The sequence below is a fragment of the Enoplosus armatus genome, chromosome 7, assembly GCF_043641665.1.
Source record: "Enoplosus armatus isolate fEnoArm2 chromosome 7, fEnoArm2.hap1, whole genome shotgun sequence".
In the NCBI taxonomy this organism is placed as follows: Eukaryota; Metazoa; Chordata; class Actinopteri; order Centrarchiformes; family Enoplosidae; genus Enoplosus; species Enoplosus armatus.
The window spans coordinates 420,001-442,979 of NC_092186.1; the positions used below are offsets into that span (position 1 = coordinate 420,001).

General features: G+C 43.0%; 2 protein-coding genes across 2 annotated transcripts in view; one reads left to right on the top strand and one right to left on the bottom strand.

Moving 5' to 3' along the window:
- Window positions 1-5,032, bottom strand: part of dph5 (diphthamide biosynthesis 5) — a 14,650-nt gene extending 9,618 nt beyond the window's left edge. The window contains exons 1-4 of the mRNA XM_070908519.1: window positions 4,787-5,032; window positions 2,580-2,704; window positions 1,928-2,036; window positions 116-236 (exon numbers count right to left, since the gene is read on the bottom strand). Of these exons, the coding sequence (XP_070764620.1) occupies window positions 116-236; window positions 1,928-2,036; window positions 2,580-2,704; window positions 4,787-4,921 (490 nt within the window). The 5' untranslated portion in view covers window positions 4,922-5,032. The remainder of the gene's footprint in view (window positions 1-115; window positions 237-1,927; window positions 2,037-2,579; window positions 2,705-4,786) is intronic.
- A 13,696-nt stretch (window positions 5,033-18,728) lies between these two features.
- s1pr1 (sphingosine-1-phosphate receptor 1) lies at window positions 18,729-19,853 on the top strand. Its single transcript, XM_070909104.1, has one exon. It carries the CDS (start codon window positions 18,729-18,731, stop codon window positions 19,851-19,853), a length of 1,125 nt encoding a protein of 374 aa, XP_070765205.1.
- Window positions 19,854-22,979: the final 3,126 nt, after the last annotated feature.

A 22,979-nucleotide genomic window follows, 5' to 3' on the forward strand; every position in this document is an offset into this window, starting at 1 on the left:
GAATACTTTTGGCAATATAGTGTGTGTGTATATATATATATATATACACATATATATATATATATATATATATACACACACACACACACACACACACACACTGTGTATATCTCACCCAGCAGACAGAGCGTGTGCAGTCCAGCTGATCTGTTTTTACAGATTTTGTCGTAGAAGCTCTCTGGTCTCCACGTCTCCGTCCAAAACACCAACGACACTGTCTCCCCGAAATTATACAGCTGACACACACACACACACACACACACACACACACACACACACACACACACACACACACACACACAGATCAGGGGTCAGAGGTCAGCTGCTGCCACGTGTCTCTGTGGTCAGTGTGTATAAAGAGGAAATAGAGACTCGAGAGTGAAGCGGTTTCCTGTTATCAGCTGCTGAATGTGACACCACACACACACCGACGTCCAATCAAAACCTCATATCTCCAAAAACAGCAACAGCAGCTGACAGCAGGTCTGAGGTCAGCTGGTTTGTAAAGGTGGTACGTTACAGAATAATGGCATACAAATATGATAAAAAGAACTGAAATGAATATAAGTCAAAGTATGTAAAGCGAATTTAGAGATTTGTCTCTAAACACTTCATACAAGTTAGAAAACAACTGCTGAAACCAGACTGAGCTGAGTGGGACCCCTCCCTCTTAATATGTGATGCATTTTGTTAAGATCAACATCCACATCAGTAAGAAAAGGTGCCAATACCCCCCCCCCCCCCCAGGAGGTAACATGGAGCTCATTTGCATATCCCACACCTCATTAACATATTAACGGTGGCTAACAGACGATCCCGGCTGCCGCTCTGTTAGCATTAATGCTAATCTGTGTGTGTGGACAGATGGGTCCTGCTCTCTGATTGGCTGCTCTGACAGGTCGGTTATTGATGAGGTCACATTCACTTTTATAACAACATTAGTTTAATGAGTTTCATCAGGAGCTGCAGCAGATGGGACACGGGGGGAGGGGCAGGGGTGGGTCCTGCCCTGAGCTCTGACTCCCAGGCAGACATCGTACCTGACAAACACACTGTTGTGTCTCAGAGGTGAAGTGTTCAAACCTTTTACAATCGCTCCTGTAAAACCAAAATCATACGACGTTGATGTTGTAGAATTCTGCTCCACATAAAAAATAGACGATATTTCATATCTGATATCTCTAATGTCATCTGACAACACTTTCTCCATTCTTTACATTTCCTGCCGCCCCAGGCTAACAACTGTCTTTTATTGTTGTGTAGACATACTTCATACAGGAATACATACCGATTTGTCTTGTAAAGGTTTGTGTCCATCTAGAGCCAAAGGCAGAAAAGCCCATTAGTGGGAGCAGATCGGCTGGACACTGAATGTTGCTGGTGAGTGCTTTTATCACCCTACATGTTGTTAACTTGTTGTTAACAGTGTAGTCAACCCTCTGTTAACGTAGCGTTAAGATATTTTTGTTATAGTAACAAAACCAAAGCGTTTTTCTCTTCATGCCAGAGAAGAACGCTGCATGGACACAAGCTAACTTCTCAGTGACCAAATCAATTTTTTTTTCCATTTGTTCCGTTTTAGATCTATTTCAAATCTGAACTGAAGCTCAACATGACGCCTGTTATCTGTTCAATACATCAAATTTGGAATAAAAAAAACTAGCTTATCAGCTCCTTCTTTGGCCAATCAGCATCCAGGAAACACACTCAGTCTGGTCACTGTGACTTGCTGCAGCAAACAACAAGCTAATATTTGTTTTTATTATTTCAATAAAGTTTCACACTGCAACAGCACAAGATGGCGGTGAGTGAACACAACTTCATCTCTGTGTCTAAATTCTGTTCAGCTGCTTCTGATAGAAGAGAGGGAGACTTCACATGAGCTCTGCCTGTGAGCCTCAGCTCAGGGAAAACAGGTGTGTTGTACCTGCAGACCACAGCTGCCCACTGCGTTCATGATGGAGGCATTGTGGATGACTTTGTACGGTATCCCAACATTCACTGCTCTCAGGACCAGGTCGCTGTGGGTGGTGGCTCTGCAGGAAGACACACATTATCAATAATTAGCATATAAGAAAAACACTCTATAACAACAGAAACTGCTAACAGCAGCTAACACAAGAAGAAGATATATCAGGCTGTGAAGCAGAGATACAGCTTCAGGTTTTTTCTCCTCATATTTGCGTTGGAAACACTGAGTGACTGAATCACAGATGCTGAGGTCAAAGACGAGGTTACAACAGATTGTGATGAAAAAAAATCAATTTTTAGTTTTTAGTGGGACAAAAAAAGAAGCCGCTTCTCTTTTCATGTAAACTGTAAAACCAACATTCACATGAACAAATGTCAACAGAGTTTCAGAGTTTCAGACCGCGAGCTGCAGATGCTCTGCACTCTGTTATTAACTCCGAGAGGAATCTGGTGGTTTTGGGGAGAAATCTGCAGAAATGAAGGCTGAGCTGCTCTGAGAGAAGCTCTGTGGTCACATCAAACTCTTCCTCTGCTGACACAGCAGACCTCAGCACTGCTGCTGCAACATGGAGCTTCTACAGTCCTGATACGTGGACAACATGACTCACCCGAACGGGTCGCCCACCACCAGGAACGCCACATCAGTCACGTCAGCATCCTTCAGGATCTCATCAGCCCCCTGTTCAACCAAGTCTCTGTCAGCCAGGATCAGCTCCTTCCCATAATATTCCTCCTGAGGACAACAAATAACAGTTACCACAGTTAAAGTAGCTAACACGCTGCTTAAGAACCCAGTTCTACAACTGAGACAGCAAACACAGAGTATCGAAGACATGGATAATGTATTCAACACACAGCTAACACGCTGCTACAGTATCTGACACACTGCTAAAGAAGCTAACAAGGGTACCTTCAACCATGTCTGCTTCACTTCCTATTTAATATCTTTAATATCTTGAGTCCGAATGCCTGCCACCATCTCATCCACAAGAATGAAGAAGCACTCTGCTGAGCAAGCTAACAAAATACGGACATGGAGTACACTAGCTAACATGTCTGAGTACATTTGGGCGAAATTAACACATATATTGTGAGATGATGGAGATTTGCCAGCTGGTAGAAGTTATGGCAATGTGTTTCTACTGAGATATTCTACTAGATCAGGACTGAGTAATATATAGTAGGGTTGCTAACTGTCCCATGTTCGCTGGGATGCCCCCTATGTTGGTTTGTCCCATACAGGGCCTCAGGACAGAGGGCAGATCAGGCCAGGTGCTGATCACCTGTTCAATCACAGACCCCCTCATGCCCATCAATTACATATAGCTCATATAACGTACAGCGTAAACGCGCCAATTCCTGCAAAAAAGAAAAGACTGCGCAGCTACAACAAACACTGGGAAGCAACAAAGACAGCAGTGACGGAAGCCTTCTGTACTTTCTACCATCAGGAATTCTCAGTTGGAGGTGAGAATGACGGAACTCAGCCAGCTTCCTCAGACATGAACAAGGAGGCCACATGCTGGTGCATTCTTCATGACATCTACTGCGGGGAGAAGAGGACGACACGCACTCAGACACAGGCCGTCTTGTGAAGCTCAACAGTGCTTTGTGTCGTGACTCTGATGTTGTGAAGAACAATGGAAGCTGAGATGATGACAATGAATGTTTTAGGACCAAAGACTGTGTGGGATGTTTTGTCCCTGACCGAAGGTGAGACGTATATTTCTCAGTTTCCACCGATGTCTCAAACAAGGGAAAAATGTTTCCAGTGTGCGTGAGAGTCTGTGTCTGATGGACAGCAGAGACTTGACTTTTATGAACAGGTTCTCCGCTGGGACACAACAGGTTCTCCGCTGGGTTTGGTTCTGTGATTTCACCAAGAGACTGGAAACAAGTCGTGGACATTATTTCCTGGTTTGAAAATGATTGAGACTCTTGGATGTGACTATTTCTTTCTGATTCTAGCTCAATCTTACACCCATCAGTCAAACTTCAATAGAAGAAAATCATCCTTCTGTATTCGTGAATGATGTCAAACAATATATTGAAATCATGTCCTCTTCTTGTCATTTATTTGTCATATTATGTAGTTTGTCTCATGTCTTCCATCCTGACATGTAAGTACAAATAAAGTTTGTATTAAAAAAAACAAACAAACACTGTGACAAACCAGGGGACAGGCTAACAGACAGACAGAAAGACAGACAGGCTGGCTAACAGACAGACAGAAAGACAGACAGACAGACAGGCTAACAGGCTAACAGACAGACAGAAAGATAGACAGACAGGCTAACAGACAGACAGAAAGACAGACAGACAGACAGGCTAACAGACAGACAGAAAGACAGACAGACAGACAGGCTAACAGACAGACAGACAGAAAGACAGACAGACAGGCTAACAGACAGACAGAAAGACAGACAGACAGGCTAACAGACAGACAGAAAGACAGACAGACAGGCTAACAGACAGACAGAAAGACAGACAGACAGACAGACAGACAGACAGACAGGCTAACAGACAGACAGAAAGACAGACAGACAGGCTAACAGACAGACAGAAAGACAGACAGACAGACAGGCTAACAGACAGACAGACAGGCAGACAGGCTAACAGACAGACAGACAGGCTAACAGACAGGCTAACAGACAGACAGACGGGCTAACAGACAGGCTAACAGACAGACAGACGGGCTAACAGGCTAACACACAGACAGGCAGACAGGCTAACAGACAGGCATAAGTACCGACAGAAACACGAGGGACACTGGTCGGTCTTTATTCGCCCCGGGGCCCTGAGGACTCGGACTCACCAGAGCTTCCTTCCCCACAGTCAGGATGGAGGTGTAGGCCTCCAGGTAAACTCTGGAGCAGCTCTTCACCGCCTGCAGACCCTTCACCGTGATGTCCGCCGCGTCTCCCAGCCCCAGGCCGATCAGATACAGCATCCTGCCGGCTTCCCTCTCTGCACCGAGTCGGTGTCACGCTGTTACTGCACGAAAGACCAAACTCAACTTCAAGAAAAACTTGAATCAGTCTGTTAACTTACTTCACGTGTAGGCTCATTGGACTGACTGGAATACGGTATGCCGTAAACTGTTTACGTTTCACGACAGCGACAGCCGCGATACGTTCTGTTCTGGTGTGGTCAGATATTAAGCCAAATTGCATTGACAAATGTTTGTATTTAATAGATCTTTGCTTATCGGCCGAGCCTTATGCTTTCACAGATAACTAATTTACATATTTTCTGGTGTTGTATGAAGCAATCTTTAATTCGGCGCAGATATAATGAACGAATTAAATTTTTACAATAACACATTAACTTGAAATGTAATTCATTTCTCTCCACTACGTTAGAAACAAAGTTCAGGTCTAACGGGTTCAAATATTTAGGAATATGAGTCTGGTGGACCTGAGGAGACTCTCATCATGTTTCAGATAGGCTAGTACAGAGACATAATTTTAGCAGCTTATGTGACTTATTGAAAAGAAAAAACAAGCGATAACATACAATAAATGTATGAATGGAGGCCGGTTCAACTGGCCTGCCTCATCTCTGATGATATGTTTATAATTGAAGTCAGTGTCTTAGAAAATATGAAACTTTGAATTAAGTTTGGTAGACTTGCTGTGGAGGCTTCAGTTGAAGATTAAACTATCTGCTCTTTATCTGTCAGTATTCCGTCTTTCCGAAGTCTCTGACATACAAACAGAAACATCAACTGGTTCATGTGTCGGAAGGAGCAGAAAGAAAGTCAAGATGCTTTTTGTACGAGTCAGACTTCAGATCTGCTGAACATCTGTGACACAATGATGATATCTTCACACATATTCATGGCATCAAAATGTCCCCACTTATCGCAATCGGTTCTGCAACATGGTACATGTTACACTGTCGCATATTTGTACAGTGAAGCAATCACATGTAGGACATGTTCATGCCATGTTGCCAAGACAGGGTTTATTTAGATTCTTTGTTGTGTGTGTGTTCAGAGATCAGCAGGAACATACAGTTGGGCGACAGGTGGGTCTTCATGGTGCTGGCTTTCCATTGGACGCCCTTTTCAGGTCACTGCAGCTCACACATCCTGCTGCTGTGTTTGTCCCAGCAGAAGAGGACGTTTTAGTCGTCAGCCATGTTGCCAGAGTCTTTTCGGTGGCTGTAATCTGGGGGTAGTCTCTGAGGTCTTGGTACAGGTGGCAGGTGGTTTCCACCTCCTGCTGGGTATCTCTCTCTCCATTGTGAGGCTGCGCTCACTGAGTCTGTCCATGGTCAAGGATTTCGATATCAATAATAATAATAATATCAATCGATCACAGTGGTAATCTGCCACTGAGTATTCTCTGTTAAGGGCCAAACCTTCCCATCCCAGGTAGCTCTGGTCTTTGGTTGATTCTTTCCAATGGGTCAAATCGTTGTCTTTGTTTTCTTATCATTTGGTTTAGTCTAACAGGGTTTCTGTCAGAGTCCCTGAACCTGGCTGAGGGGGCTTCTCTCTAGGGTCTCTCTGTGGGTGAGGGCTTTGTTATAGAGTGTGTCAGGGTCACTTCCTGTAGATGGTTATAACATTTAAATGCTCTCTTTTGAGTTTTTATAATGAGTGGGTGTCGTCTTTGTTACTTGCCCTATTTGGTGTTTGCCCCATTTTGTTAAGTCTTGGTTGGCGAGTGGACCCCAGACCTCACAACCATAAAGGGACATAGGTTCTATAACGAGTCCAATACTTGAATAGGGGTGTCCAGCCTGATGTTCCTGTTGATGGTGCAGAAAGTCCTTCTGGCCTCGACTCTCAGGTGCTTCACAGCTCAGTTACCTGTGGTCGACTTTATAGGATGTTCTAGGGCAGCGGTGTCCAGAGAGAGTTTATAGTGGTGGCTCTCTCTCTGTCTGGTCGTTTCCATGGTGACGGCAGTCGGCAGCACGGCGTGTGAAAGCAGTTGAGTTGTGAATGAGTTGGTGGGAAAAACTTCTCCTCCTCCTCTTTCCTCTCTCTCTCTCTCTCTCTCTCTCTCTCTCTCTCTGTCTCTTCACAGTCTATTTCTCCCTCGTTCGCCCCTTGTTGTGGTAAACAAGCCTCTCTGGACCACGTGACCCCCCCATTCCCCTTCATTCTTTTAACTGAGAACCAGTTAATGACTAGGATGGTTGGTGGGTTACATAATGGGCTCCCTCCTTTTTTGGGGGGATGTGGAGGGGCATGAGGGGGGTGGATGAGGAGGGGGGGCTGGGACGTAAAGGAGGATTGTGGTCTTTTGTTGCTGTGTTTCTGGGTTTGTTTGGCTTCAGTCATCCAGAGAATCGACGCTCCGTCTCTCTGTTAACTGTTTCTCTTCAGCTTTGGAACCTGATCTGGATTCTGTGTTGAACATGGTTTCAGAGGAGCTGGATCAGCCCCAATTCTGGGGATCATCTTATGAAAACTCAGTAGCCTTTTCAGTCTGGGTTGAAGTGAACAGAGCACCTGGCTGCAGAGCGCCCCCAGTAACCTAGGAGACAGTCATGTGACATTTAAACATAATTCATCTTTCTATGAAGATGAGTCTCTGTGTTTTATAGTCCTGGTGACTTCAGGTGTCTGAGGTCACATGACTGGTCACTGTCGGTATCTGCTGCAGTCAGACAGAAACAGGATTAAAAGTGTCTGTCTGAAGGTTTAATCTGACCTCAATCACTGTTTCATCCTGTTCAGTCGTCACTTTTCAGTCCCTGATATAACTTTGTTGTTGTTTTTTTAAATGATATTCTGTCGTTGAACTTTTCTTTAGAAGCTGATGGTGAAGACCGATGACTCTGATGATTTAATTTTCTTCTACAGAGCTACAAAAACCTCAGGCTGGGAATTTTTTTCTGAAACACTTTTGCACAGTGGTGGAAAGTTAGTACTTAGTTTTGAGGTACACAGTTCATCTATAGATCAAATGAACCCTCTCGTGTTGGCTCTGTTCATGACTACAGACTTGAGACCCGGAACTGTATAATTTCCCCCCGGGGATCAATAAAGCATTTCTGATTCTGAGCTGAAAATGTTCCAGCTGATGAATCGTCTCGTGTCATTGAGTTAAAGTTGATAACGTTATATATTAGTTGTTATGGTGGAGTGTTAACTGCCTATTTTTTTATTGTATTTCTTCCCTCTCTTTCTCCAGGTGCCATCAGCTGATTGGCTGCCACCTGTGTGCCCCTGGCCCATCACCTCATTGGTTGTTTTGAATCTGAGGGAACCAATCACTAACCAGAATCTGCTATATTCCCATGGTAGCTAATGGCTAATGATAACCCATAAGCTACAGTTGACATTAGCATTTGATAGTGTTACACGATACGATAGAAAAGATAAATTCTAAAATATCAATGCACATCTTGGACACATTCATTGAAGCCTCAAAGTAAAGCGACAGGATGTCATGGAGATGCCGCTCCCCTGTGGTTATACGACTTACAACCTGGTACGCAACGTTTCACGTCGCTTCGAGGAAACGTGCCGTTTTCAGATTGAATGTGATGTCAAGCAAGAGGCCCTTTCAGAGTACATTCAAGCTGAAATACAACACGTACTGGAAGAGCACTGTAGCACAACAGTTGGTGGTGATAATAGAAGAAGAAGAAGCCCTTTTATTTCTGCTCTTGACATTGACGTGTATATACGTGTATACTATATACTGTATATTTGTTGTATTAAAGAGGAACATGGTGGTAAGTTGGGGTACCCTGTACATTCAAAAACATTAATATACAATAAAACAGAGAAGAATTAAAGGAATACAATTTAAAATAAGAATAAAAATAAAGTTGCTGTAAGAATCAATAAAAACAGACTGTCTAAATCCAGATGAAAGAGGTGAGTCTGCAGATGTTTCTTAAAGGAGTTGACAGAAGTTGCATGTTCAGAATAAAAGAAGGAAGTCTTTCAACACTTATTCTCTGACCTTTTGGTTCTGGGTCAGTTCAGCCGAGTTTCGTTTGATTCATTTGATGTGTTTTGGCACAACCTCTCTGCCCCCGTGTTTGTATGGGATTATTTTAAGTAGCCAAATAAACACTGCATTTACTACTTTGCCTCTGTTGGTTGTCATGTCACGGCTTCACCTGGGGGACAAAACCACATCGAACACATCTGGATTGCAGCACAACACTTTGTCAGCCAGAAAATACGACAACAGAAGATAACACAGGTGACAAAACTGAGAGAGAAAAAATCTTCTTTCAATAATACAAGTGAGCTTCTTCAGCCACACGAGGAGGCAGGGAACTCAGCGGTCCACAGAGGAACTTCACCTTGTTTTAAACACAGACGTTCAGACGGGAAGATATCCAGTGCAGGCCGGTTAGTTGTGCATGTGACAGCTGTGATGTGACAGAATGGGGATGTTGGGTTTATCTCGTAGCTGTAGTTGTAATTATAACCGTGGCTGTTATGATTACTGAGGCTGTGACACATTTAATGGTTTAATGGCTGTGATGCTTCTTCAGTGCACACTGCAGGACAGTTAATGATAGGAAGTCACACGTTACAGGATGCAGTCTGTTCATAAATCATGTACATTGTAGTTTCTTTTAATCTTGGAAACAGAAATAAAAGCCTCTCTGTTGGGTTAGAAAACATGTGAGACATGTCCTGCTAAAAGCTGAAATGTCTTCAGTGATCTGAGCATCAGATATCAGCAGGTTAGATGTGAAGCAGCAGCTTTGATCAGCAGGACGACGACCTTCACAGCAGGTGAGAGCGCTGGACTGGAACAGGAACAAACCATCGTATCAACAGGGGTAACAGGTTTTACAGGTGCCATGTTGGTGCCATGTTGGTTTGTGTAGGATGAGTGTTGTCGTGAAACTATTCCTGAACTCCTGGTGTCATGGCAGAACATCTGTCATATCAAGTATTCAGAGCAAAGAACTGTGAGGGAACACAGAAGTATTGTGAGGGAACAAAGAAGTATTGTAAGGGAACAGAAGTACTGTGAGGGAACAAAGAAGTCTTGTGAGGGAACACAGAAGTATTGTGAGGGAACACAGACATTTTGTGAGGGAACAGAAGTACTGTGAAGGAACAAAGAAGTATTGTGAGGGAACAGAAGAATTGTGAGGGAACAAAGAAGTATTGTGAGGGAACACAGAAGTACTGTGAGGGAACACAGAAGTATTGTGAGGGAACTCAGACGTTTTGTGAGGGAACAGAAGTATTGTGAAGGAACACAGAAGTATTGTGAGGGAACACAGAAGTACTGTGAGGAACAGAGAAGTATTGTAAGGGAACAGAAGTATTGTGAGGGAACAGAAGTACTGTGAAGGAACAAAGAAGTACTGTGAGGGAGCACAGAAGTATTGTGAGAATACAGAAGTATTGTGAGGGAACACAGAAGTATTGTGAGAGAATACAGAAGTATTGTGAGGTAACAGAAGTACTGTGAAGGAACAAAGAAGTATTGTGAGGGAACAGAAGAATTGTGAGGGAACAAAGAAGTATTGTGAGGGAACACAGAAGTATTGTGAGGGAACTCAGATGTTTTGTGAGGGAACAGAAGTACTGGGAGGGAACAAAGAAGTATTGTGAGGGAACAGAAGAATTGTGAGGGAACACAGACATTTTGTGAGGGAACACAGAGGTATTGTGAGGGAACACAGACATTTTGTGAGGGAACAGAAGTATTGTGAAGGAACACAGAAGTATTGTGAGGGAACTCAGACGTTTTGTGAGGGAACAGAAGTACTGGGAGGGAACAAAGAAGTATTGTGAGGGAACAGAAGAATTGTGAGGGAACACAGACATTTTGTGAGGGAACACAGAGGTATTGTGAGGGAACACAGACATTTTGTGAGGGAACAGAAGTATTGTGAAGGAACACAGAAGTATTGTGAGGGAACACAGACATTTTGTGAGGGAACAGAAGTATTGTGAGGGAACACAGAGGTATTGTGAGGGAACACAGACGTACATGAGAGAACACAGAAGTAATGTGAAGAACACAGACGTTCGTGAGGGAACACAGAAGTACTGTGGGGGAACTAAGGATTTAATACGATCAAAACAAAACAATCAAAACAATCAATCATCAAGTTCCTGTCTTTGTTTCTGTGAAGTTGTGGAGTCTGTGGGACATGATGATGATGATGATGATGGTTTTCTGTCATGTGACGTTAAACACTTGTTTATCACTGCAGATGAAGAAGTCACCTGGATTCACCTGTCTGTGATGTCCTGCTGTTTCTCCAGTTTGAGGCTTTAATTTGATCATTGGATCATTTCCTGGAAACTGAATCTTTATGCAACAAGTTACACAACAGAGTGAGGAGGGAGGACAGGATGAATCAGGGAGGAGTGGGTTGGTGATGGTAGTGGGGGGTGAGGAGGGTGAGGAGGCCCTGGTTTCTTTGTGGCTCCCACAGAAACATCTCCAATTACAGGACAAAGGCAACTCATTCAGGCCTGCCGTTCCAACACTGCAGCTTTGCATGTCTAATGAGTGCTCTGCTGAATGCTAAGAGGACCCCGGGGTGCTGCAAAGGCCTCTACACCCCCCAATACCCCCATACACCCCATCCTCTCCCCAAGACCACCACCCACCCCTCTGTACCCCCCTGCAGCCAGACATTCAGGCTGGGCCTCCTCTCTTTGAACACACCGAACCCTTATGCTCTTCAAACTGTACGACGGAGGAAGTATGCAGATCCTTTACTTCAGAAAAAGTACTAATACTCAGGTACAAGTGAAAGTCCTGCATTGAAAATGTTAAACAAAAGTTATGATACACAAATCTGTTTTCAGTTTTTGGACTTTTCTCTAATTTTTGGATTTTCAGTGAAATGAAACCAAGTGAGAAGTTTAGAGGAGAAATGTATCTTTGGTGGAACGAAATACTACAGTAATTAAGTATATCAGCAGTAATAAAGTACTTTACCTTAAAAGGTTTCAAGAATAAAGTCGTAATTTTTTGAGACAAAACTTGGGATTTTGTAAGAATAAAGTTCTTTTATGAGAAAAAATTTAATATAATTCTCGCTATCTCTGTTAACTGAAGGCAAAATGCCCAAAGAAATAATCTAAAAAAAAGCTGAAGTTTTATGAGAAAATAAAATTATGTAATGTTACATGAACATAAAGTTGTAATAAAAAAAAGAAGAACGTTTTATCATTTTTAGATTAAAACTAAATATAAATATATAAAAAATCCAGGTAGGCCTGAGCCAGCCCTAACTATAAGCCTTATCAAAAAGCAAAGTTTTAAGCCTACTCTTAAAAGTAGAGAGTGTGTCTCAGATCCAAACTGGGAGCCGATTCCACAGGAGAGGAGCTTGATAGCTGAAGGCTCTGGCTCCTGTTCGGCTTTTGGAGACTCTAGGAACCACAAGCAACCCTGCATTCTGGGAGCACAGTTCTCTAGTGGGGTAATAGGGTACTATGAGCTCTTTAACCCTTTATCAGGCACTCATTGAAATACTTACAACACAAAATTTCAACCCTAGAGTGTCAAAATGCAAAATTTCAACCCTAGAGTGTCATTGCAGGACACAACAAGACTTTTTTACTTTTGTGACTTTTTTACTTTTGTTTGTGACATTTTTAAAAATATTCAATTTTTATGTTGAAAATCAAGATCAATGAAGTTACCATATATGGTTCCTTGCCGGATAAAGGGTTAAGATATGATGGTGCCTGACCAGTAAGAGCTTTGTAGGTCAGGAGAAGGATTTTAAACTCTATTCTGGATTTTACAGGGAGCCAGTGCAGAGAAGCTAACACAGGAGAAATATAATCTCTTTTCCTGGTTCCTGTCAGTACACGTGTCGCAGCATTCTGGATCAGCTGGAGAGTCCTCAGGGACTTATTGGGACAGCCTGATAATAAGGAATGGCAATAATCCAGCCGAGACGTGACAAATGCATGGACTAATTTTTCTGCATCTGTTTGAGACAGGATCTTCCTGATTTTTGCAATGTTACGTAGGTGAAAGAAGGCAGTCCTTGAAGTTTGTTTTACGTGGGAGTTAAAGGACATGTCCTGATCAAAGACAACTCCGAGATTCCTCACGGTGGCACTGGAGGCCAGGGCAATGCCATCTAGGGTAACAATATCCTTAGATACTGTGTTTCTGAGGTGTTCAGGGCCAAGAACAATAACTTCTGTCTTGTCCGAGTTCAACATCAGATAATTACAGGTCATCCAGGTCTTTATGTCCTTAAGGCATGCTTGGAGCTTGGCTAACTGATGAGGTTCTTCTGGCTTGATCGATAAATATAGCTGGGTATCATCCGCATAGCAATGAAAATGTATGGAGTGTTTTCTAATGATATCTCCTAAAGGAAGCATATATAAGGTGAATAGTATTGGTCCAAGCACAGAACCTTGTGGAACTCCATGACTGACTTTGGCATACATGGAGGATTCATCGTTAACATGTACAAACTGAGATTGATCTGCCGGAAGGGAGTGTTTCAAACAGTTTATGTCTGGGGTGGGAGGGGTCAGCCACAATCTTTCCTGCTCGCCTCAGGATCCTGGAGGGGCGCAGGTCCCTGGGGGGTATGGGTCCTGCAGGGACCTTCTCAGCAGAGCAGATGATCCGCTGCAGTCTGTCCTTGTCCTCTGCAGCAGCGAACCAGACGGTGATGGAGGAGGGGAAGATGGACTCTGAACCTGGACGCTGCTGTGATCATGTAAAGGTGAGATCAATAACATCAGAACCTGAAAATGATCCAAATCAGAAACCAGTACGTTCTCAATGTTCACTGTTGACCTTTAAAACAGATGATATGATCAGGGGGGATCGAGGGGAGATTTTCTTCTGTGGTGTTTGTTGTGAACACTGAAGACAGACACAACACACACACAACACACACGCAGATTAACTACACGCGCACACACACACACACACACACACACACGCACGAGTGTCAAAAGCAAGATTAAAAATACTGAAACCAGACAGAACTAAACTCTCTCAGCAGCCATGTTTTCTCTTCTTCATGTCTACAGAAACCACTTCTCAGTTACGGTGACCAGACGTCCGGGTCTGACCTCAACACTGATTTGTCAATCAACCTCGGGCCTGTTGGAGCCGCTGAGAGGGAACTAAACCTGCACTGGATGGACGGGATGAGAGACTCGGTACAAACCCAAAACAGTACGGCGGGACTTCCATTATAGCCAATAAAAATGATGTAAAACAAAGATGGAGATTTTTTTCCATCTTTGACATCATGTTTTTAATGTAAAATCCGAACGAGTAACTGAAGACATCAAGTACAACATTTCCATCTGAGATGTAGTGGAGTACAAATGGAAGTAAAATAAGAAAAGTACCTCAAAAATGTTAAAATGTTTTCCCTTCTTCATGTTCACGCTACAACCCCCCCCCCCCCCTGTCCCCCCCCCCCCCACGTCACATTCCTCCTCACCGCCGGGGAAACAACGAATCACATCACAGGAAGTCAGAGAGGAAGAAGCTGGCTAATACTTTCCTGTTACACACACACACACACACACACTCAGTCAGTCCAAACCATAATTACAGGCTGCAGATGTTCAGCAGTTAAAGTTTCACTGCAGGAGAATGTTAGAGACCAAGAGGACCAGAACTGAGACCGGGACCAGAATGAAGACTCAGACTAAGATAAAGATAAGGCAAAGGACCAGGATCAAGGATGAAGACGCAGACAGGACTAGGGCCACGAGTAGAACCAAACTAACCAGAGCCAGGACAGATAAAAGATGGAAAACCAGGACGTGGTTCAGGACTAGATGGGGACATAATCAGGCTGCCCCATTACTCTGCACAAATCTTGGTCCTGATCCAAAACTAAGTCCAAGACCAAGACCTGGACCAGGTTTAGGACAAGGTCAAGGGTAAAAATCAGGATGAGGACCAAGACCAAGACAGGGAAGACCAGGTCCAGGACAAAGAACAATTCAGAAAGATTTGAATCTTTGGAAACTTTAAGATTTCCTCTAAAACTCAGAATAAACTTGTTTTGAACTTAAACTTAAACTTAAACTTAAAGTGTCTCTGTGTGTTTGTGGGTCTGTAGGTGATCAGTTCTTCAGTTCTTCAGTTCTTCTGCTGCTCAGTTCCCCCTGTTTCCCTCCAGCCGTCGTCATGGTGACACTCAGCTATGCAGAGTCTGAATACAGTCAGCAGCTCAGAGGAAAGAGGCCTTTGTTACCCACAACCCCTTTCACCCCCCCCCCCCCCCCCCCGCCCCCTCCTGCCCCTTCAGCTTTTCCTCATCTCAGCTCCATTTTCAGACTCTGAGCAGCAAACTGGAAACCAATCGTGGACTGGTCACATGTCCAACAACCAGTATGGACCCCATATGTTCCCAGTATGTTCCCAATATATCATCATTATATTACCAGTAAGATTTCACTTCCCACCTCCCTCCTTATGTTTCCTAAAACATTACCAGTTATTCTCAACATGCTACTGAGATTATACTGGGATTGTATCCATATTATACTGGAAATACACTGGTAATATAGTGGGACCATTCTGGGAACACTGGAATAATGCAGGTGGTATAATAGGAATATATTGTGACTAAAGTGGGAATACACTGGAATTATACTATGGCCGTACTGGGAATATACTGAGTGTATAGTAACTGGATATACTGGAATATAATGGGACCATATTTGGACAATACTGGGAACGTATTGAAATGATAATGGCTCCATAGTGGAATAAAAATAGAATCTTAATGTAGACACATTGGTTATATATTGCTAATATATTAGGATCATAGTGGGAACTCAGGGAATATACAGTGGGTATAATGGGAATATATTGAGATCAAAGTAAGAATACGTGCCATACTGGGAATATACTGCAAATATATTGGAATCAAAGTGGAAACATTCTATGCATTCCCAATTATGATATTCTCAGTACATTCCCAGTACATCTTCTGCATATTCCCAGTGTTCCCAGCATGTTCTCTTGCCTGGTTAGATTAGTTCAGAGGTCAGCTCGACCCCCGGCTGCAGTTAACCAGCTGTTCCAGTACGACCAGTTGACCTGAAGGTCTGAAACAATGGAGCCGCCTGGACAGGAAGTGAGGTTGCAGCGCAGACATCCCTGAGAGCTGATCCCACAATGCACCTCTCTGAGCTGGTGTCAGCTGCTGTGAAACACTTCCTGTCTGGAAGCATCAACACACTTAAAGTTTGTTATTTTCTTAACCTGCTAGCTTGTCATGCTACGTATCCTGATCCTGGATCTGATTCAGTTTATAAAATCCATTGAAGGGTTAACGTAGAAAACACAGTCACACAGTTCAGATGCAGCTCATTATGAAAGACCAGCAAGTTATTGTAGCACAAGAGCTAGCCACTTTGCTGACAACACTATTTCACATTTTAACAAATATGAAATATCCACTTGTTCTCAGTTGAACACTGAACCTCGGGCCTGTTGGAGCCGCTGAGAGGGAACTAAACCTGCACTGCAGGATGAGAGACTCGGTACAAACCCAAAACAGCATGGAGGGACTTACATTATAGCCAATAAAAACGATGTAAAACAAAGATGGTGATTCCTTCCATCTTTGATGTCATGTTTTTAATGTAAAATCCGAAGAAGTAACTAAAGACATCAAGTATAACATTTTAGTGGAGTACAAGTGGAAGTAAAATAAGTATAGTACATCAAAATTGTACTGTACCATCACTGATTATTCCAAGATGGCTACCTTCACTGCTAGCCTAAACAACATTTATGTAGCATAAATTAGCTCCTTTTTCTATGTTACGTATTTGCAGTTTTTCCTTATGTACTTCCTGTAGTTCTTCAGTCTTCATTGCTGTCAAAAAGTAACCCCCCCCCCCCCCCCGCAGTACAGGGCGACAGGGGGAGGGGCCCCATGTTTGAGGCCCCCAGAAACTGTGACTTGTCCCCTGTTGACCTCATAGTTATGATGGGGGTCAAAGGTCAGTGACACAGGGCTGGAGTCTATGGGAGGGGGGGATCAGTGTGTGTGGGTGGGTGGGGGGGTGGGGGGGGCTCAGCTGGTTGTTTCCCACACAGGAAACAAAAGGAGTGATATTATATGTTTCATTACAATATATTTGTTTTACATTTAAATCAACACGGCTGTTGTTTTATTACATTATTATATTATGTAAACAAAGTGTCCAAAATGTCCTTTTATTCCTGTTATTATTATTAATTATTATTATTAATGTGTGTCTTACTTTACCTCAAGTTCTAATCACAGTGTTACTGTTGACATCTGATGTGTTTGTTTTTATTAATCAGTCATTCTAAGTTAATATATTCTTTTAATTCATTATTTCAGGCAAACAGGATTCAGCTGAGCAGGTTATAAATATAGAAATAAAAATGATCAGCATGAAGGTTCATTATTAGCCTCAGGGACGCACAGGAATATTAGAATAATATGGCTTTAAGTTTACTGCTGACTGTGTTGCCTGTTAATGATCAGTTTCATCATCGATCTGATCAACAATCAAGAAGCAAAAACACAATGAGGAGAGCTGGAGGAGCATCTTCATCCTCCTCCTCATCATCCTCAGCGTGTGTGTGTGTGTGTGTGTGTGTGTGGTCGCTCTCCGCTCTGCTTCAGGCTGCTGTCGGACTCTCTTCCTCCGGACTCTGAAGGTAAAACTCTGTCTTTTCTTCATTAAAACTGTTAGTTCCTCTTCTTCACTTCGTGCTCCTTCAGTACAAACGCGATGACGTCTTTCAGGTTCAATAAAGTCTCGTGAAGTCTCTTTCTGATCACTTTTATTGAGCAGCGACTCTCTGACGTGAACTGAAGCGGAGCCGCGTTCAGATGAACTCTCGTCAGTTTTTCATGGAAAATAAAATCTGTTTAACGTTTTTATGAAAATGTTTTTAATTTAAAAATACTGAAGTGATCAAGTGACGTCAGAGTGTCGAAAAAACACGAAATTATTGAAGAATTTTTCAGCTTGAACTGATCAAAGATCGATTTTTATACAGAATCAATTCAATGTTAAAACGAAAAAAGTCACGACGTTTCTCTCTTTATTCCGCCGTCAGAAAGTCAAACGCGTTAAACGTTCAAACCTGCAGATTTAAAAGGACATTAGAGGTTTTATTAACTCCGCAGTGGATTTAAGGAACATTTCTTCTTAATAAATAAATAATTAAACATATTAAATTACAGGAAAAGCAGATTTAAGTAGAAGAGACGTGTTTCCAAATAAAAACATTTTGGAGTCTAAAAGTTGTTTTTCAGGATGTTTTGTTGCATGTATGTATAATATACATGAATATGTCTGTCCTCTTAAAGGGACATTAAACTTATTAAACTGAAGTAAAAGTTTAAAATCACAGATTTAAGATTTAAGACTGTTTATAGGTTAAAGTTGTCTTTAATGATCTGATCAGAAACCAGTTTTAGTGGATCAGTTTGAGGAACCTTCAGCAGGTTTGTGACGAAGTGAAGATTTAAATGTTCTTCTGTTCTTCAGTCGGACTGAAGGAGGTTTTAACTCCTGAGTGGAAACTGGTTCACAGTTTCAGAGTTTGAGGAGTTTAAATGTTGTTTTTCAGGATGTTTGTTCTCTTAGAATCTGATCAGAGACCAGTGTTTGAAGTTTTATTGGACGAGTTTGATGTGAGTCTCTGACAGTGGCCCGTCTCTCTGCAGGACCATGTCCCCCTCCAGCAGCAGGACTGTCTCTGCTCCTCTTCTGGATTACTACCTGACATGAAGGACTGAAGTTTGAGGACGCAGCGCCCCCTGCTGGACTTCTGTTGCACCTGCAGGCCATGGCTGAGCCCAGCTACTCCGACCTGATCGCCAAACACTACAACTACACCGGCAAGTTCCGCAAGACACAGCAGGACTCGGGTCTGAAGGCCGATTCGGTGGTCTTCATCATCGTGTGCTGCTTCATCATCCTGGAGAACATCCTGGTCCTGACCACCATTTGGAGGACCAAGAAGTTCCACAAGCCCATGTACTACTTCATCGGGAACCTGGCGCTGTCCGACCTGCTGGCCGGCGTCGTCTACACCGCCAATATCCTGCTGTCGGGTGCCAACACCTACAAGCTGACGCCCACGCAGTGGTTCTTCAGGGAGGGCAGCATGTTTGTGGCGCTTGCGGCGTCCGTCTTCAGCCTGCTGGCCATCGCCATCGAGCGCCACCTCACCATGCTGAAGATGAAGCTGCACAACAACGGCAACACCTGCCGCGTCTTCCTGCTCATCAGCACCGTGTGGATGATCGCGGCGGTGCTGGGCGGCCTGCCGGTGATGGGCTGGAACTGCATCCAGAGCATGACGCAGTGCTCCACCGTGCTGCCGCTCTACCACAAGACCTACATCCTGTTCTGCACCACCGTCTTTAGCATTATCCTCATGGCCATCGTGGTGCTCTATGCTCGTATCTACGCTCTGGTGCGCACGCGCAGCCGCAAACTTGTCTTCCGCAAGGTGTCCAATGGCCGTGGCAACGCCGGCGCCAACATCAAGAGCTCAGAGAAGTCGATGGCGCTGCTGAAGACCGTCATCATAGTCCTGAGCGGCTTCATCGCCTGCTGGGCTCCGCTCTTCATCCTCCTCCTGCTGGACGCGGCCTGCGAGACGCTGAGCTGCCCCATCCTCTACAAGGCTGAGTGGTTCCTGGCACTCGCCGTCCTCAACTCTGCCATGAACCCGCTCATCTACACACTGACCAGCAATGAGATGCGCCGCGCGTTCCTCAAGACGCTGCTGTGCTGCACCGCCTGCATCCGGCCCAACGCCAAGTTCACTGGGCCAATCATGGGGGCTGAGTTCAGCCGCAGCAAGTCGGATAACTCCTCCCACCCCAACAAGGAGGAGGTGGAGTACTCGCCAAGGGAGACGACGGCGGCGGCGTCCTCAGGGAATGTCACCTCGTCATCCTAAACGCCGTAAACGAGTCGTAGAGTCTCAGACGTAGAGTTTGTGTTTGCACAGGAAACAGGTGTGAACGGCGCCCAGTGGCGCCATCACGGACCGAAATGAACCTTCAGCTGATCAGGACTCACAGCACTTATGGAGACTTTCAAACTGGTCAAACTGGGACCAGTGAACCCTCAGATAGAGAAGATCCACACTTTGTAAGAAGCTCACACCTGTAACATGTTATTGAGTCAGTCAGAACGCATCAGCACACCTGCAGAACGATCAGGTGGTTCAACCGGACGATCTCAGCTTCAACTCACCTGTTAATGTGGATCATGGTGGTCCAGGTTCATTCAGAGTCTGGTCAGACCAGAGAGAGTCAAGTCCTTGTGATGTTGAACGTTTCCCTGACTGGGTAGTTAAAACTATGATGACGGATCCCAGCAGCTGTAATAGTGAATCATTCGTGTGTTAAGATGCATTGTGAAGATCAATATAACTGAATAACAGATCTGAGCTCCATAGAAAGTGTTTTTGATCCTCATAGAAGAAGAATTAGACTTTTCTGACCCTCTAAGAACAACTAGAACCTGTAGCGCTTAAACACACAGCTGTCAAATATTTAAGAAATACAAATTAATTCATTCTTTCCTTAAAAAATACTTCAATAATTCAGAGCTCAGGTGCTTCTTTTCATCTCTGTTCAGTTTTTCAATAATTCACAAAGATTTAAGTACATCTGAAAGAAGGTGAAAGCTGCAGAACTACGACGTGAATGTGTTCGGTCCTCTTCCAGGTCTCCATGCTGGAGAGGAGGTCATGTGACTCCGTTTCTTCATATATGTTACAGTTGATCTATAACTGTGTCATCCTGGATGTCCATACTGTGTATTACGTTACGACGTCTACTTCCTGTCTGTCCGTCCCGGCAGAGGGACCCCTCCTCTGATGCTCCTCCTGAGCTTTCTAACATCTTTTAAAGGTTTATTATCATCTGAACCGAGGGTCTGAGGACAGAGGGGGTCTTATGCTCTGCAGATTGTGGAGCCCCCTGAGGCAAGTCTGTGCTTTGTGATATTGAGTTGTATAAATAAAGTTGACTTCACGATAAAATCCAACAGTCATCTGACGGACAGAGAAACAGAGAAACGTCCACATATCAAAGGAGCAGAAAAATATGGAGTGAAATTCAAAGTAGAAAACATTTCGTTTGTTTCTGTGAACGTTAGAGTCCGGTAAGAACAAACAACAGTAACTTATTTCACATGAGACATTTCTGTATTCGAATCAAACTGTTTGTTGTGAATTTCTTTGCTTGGGTTTCCAGATCAATTAATCAAATCTGATCAGACTGCAGCCACGCGGTCCTGATGGCCTCTGACCCCTGACACTCTTCAACTCTAATAAATCATAAATAAAAACTTTTGCTTTGATTTTTGTATGTTTAGTCATAAATATTTCAGAAAGAGTACTTTTTAAGATTTGTAGACTTTTATGGTCTGAGCTGGCAGTTGGCTTTTATCCAGAAGAAGACAGCAGGCAGCGTGAAACTTTGATCTGGAGAAGTTTAGATAAAGTGTGTGTGTGTGTGTGCCTTTTCCATGTTTCTTATCATTTATAAAAAACAAATGCATCTATTGTCTCAGAGAAGCACCTGAACTTTGAATTTATGTGTTTTTGTTGTGACATTTTTGTAAAAAGTTAACTGTGTAAAAGTTGTAGAAACTGTTGGTCAGAATGTATTTTCTACTTCCTGTCGGTGTCGTTGTTGTCAGTAGTGACGTCAGTGTAGTCCAATTAATTTATATTTGAAACCTGGAAGAAAAAAGCAGCATCTTGTTTGTTGTCAGAAAAATTAAAAAAGGTTTTGTTTTGTTCAGTCATGTTTCAGAAATACGGAAGCTCATTTCTGCCAAGAAAAAAATAAAAACAAAATAAATTGAGGACCAATGAAATAATAAATCTTTCAGTAGCGTCTCAGAATTAAAACATTGTTGATATGTCAGAATAATGAGAAATGTATTATTTTTAGCTATTAAATTAAATTATTTAAACTATTTTGCTGTATCTTGAAATTGAGATATAAAGTTTATTCTTGACCTTGAAAACAGCAGTTCAGAAAAAGAATCCCACCACAAGGTCCATTTAATACATGTTCTGGAGCTTTTGATCATATATCATGATCTTCATCAGCAACGTTGAAGCTCAACCTTTAAGTCAACATGGATGAGAAAACAAGTGCTAAAAAAATGGAAATTTAAACATCTAGAATTTTATGACAAGTGGATAAACTCCTTCTGCTGAGGAAGATCATATAATGAGATTGAAAGCTCCAGGACAACTACTAAATGGCATATTCACAACAAACGCTTTCTTAGCTGCTGCTCAGAACCTCATAGAGAAATTTAATGTTTTAAGCATCCAATCATTTTATCATCATCATATTTAACTTTCGGCAGGAATGGGCTTCCGTACAGATCAGACTCTGTTACCACAGTGACCAGTTTCTATCAGGAGCTGATTGATTAATCCATTAATTCCCGTGTTTGTTATCAACAACAGTTTGTTGACGTCCAGCCTGAACTCTTGACTGTGTGTCTGCACTGTTTAACTCCTGAATGTCGGTTTGTTAGTTTTTTTAGCGATTAATAAAGACAGAAATAGAAACACAAATCAAACATGAAAAGCTGTTTTCATCACGAAGCTCAGAAATAATAACAAAATATACAGACTTTATTTATGGGTTTAAATTAAGTGTTGAAAAGAGTTAAAGTGAAATCAGTTGAAGTTCAGGTAGTAAAGAGTCGAAATGTTGAAAGCGCTGCAAGAAGTTACAACGTCAATTGTCAGAGCTGGAGGTGCCGTCTGATATTTAAGCACTGAAAGAAGTTAAAGTGTAAACTCTAAAAGTAGTCAAACTGTCAGATAAAGAGTAAGACATGAAAGCAGTTGATGTGTAGGTTACATTTACAAACATGTTATGGAAGGAAGCCTCCTGAACAGGTGTGTTTTTATGACCGCAGTGCATCCTGGGGATTTTCTTGGGCCTAATATACATCAGTGCTGACGGAGGAGGGTCGGTTTAGTACACACTCCTCTTATTCAACAGGAGATCTTGAAGATAGTGTCAGACTGCAGACCTGCTCC

Excerpts from the sequence above, each read along its gene's own strand:
- s1pr1 (XM_070909104.1), top strand. The coding sequence starts at position 18,729 with ATGGCTGAGCCCAGCTACTCCGACCTGATCGCCAAACACTACAACTAC.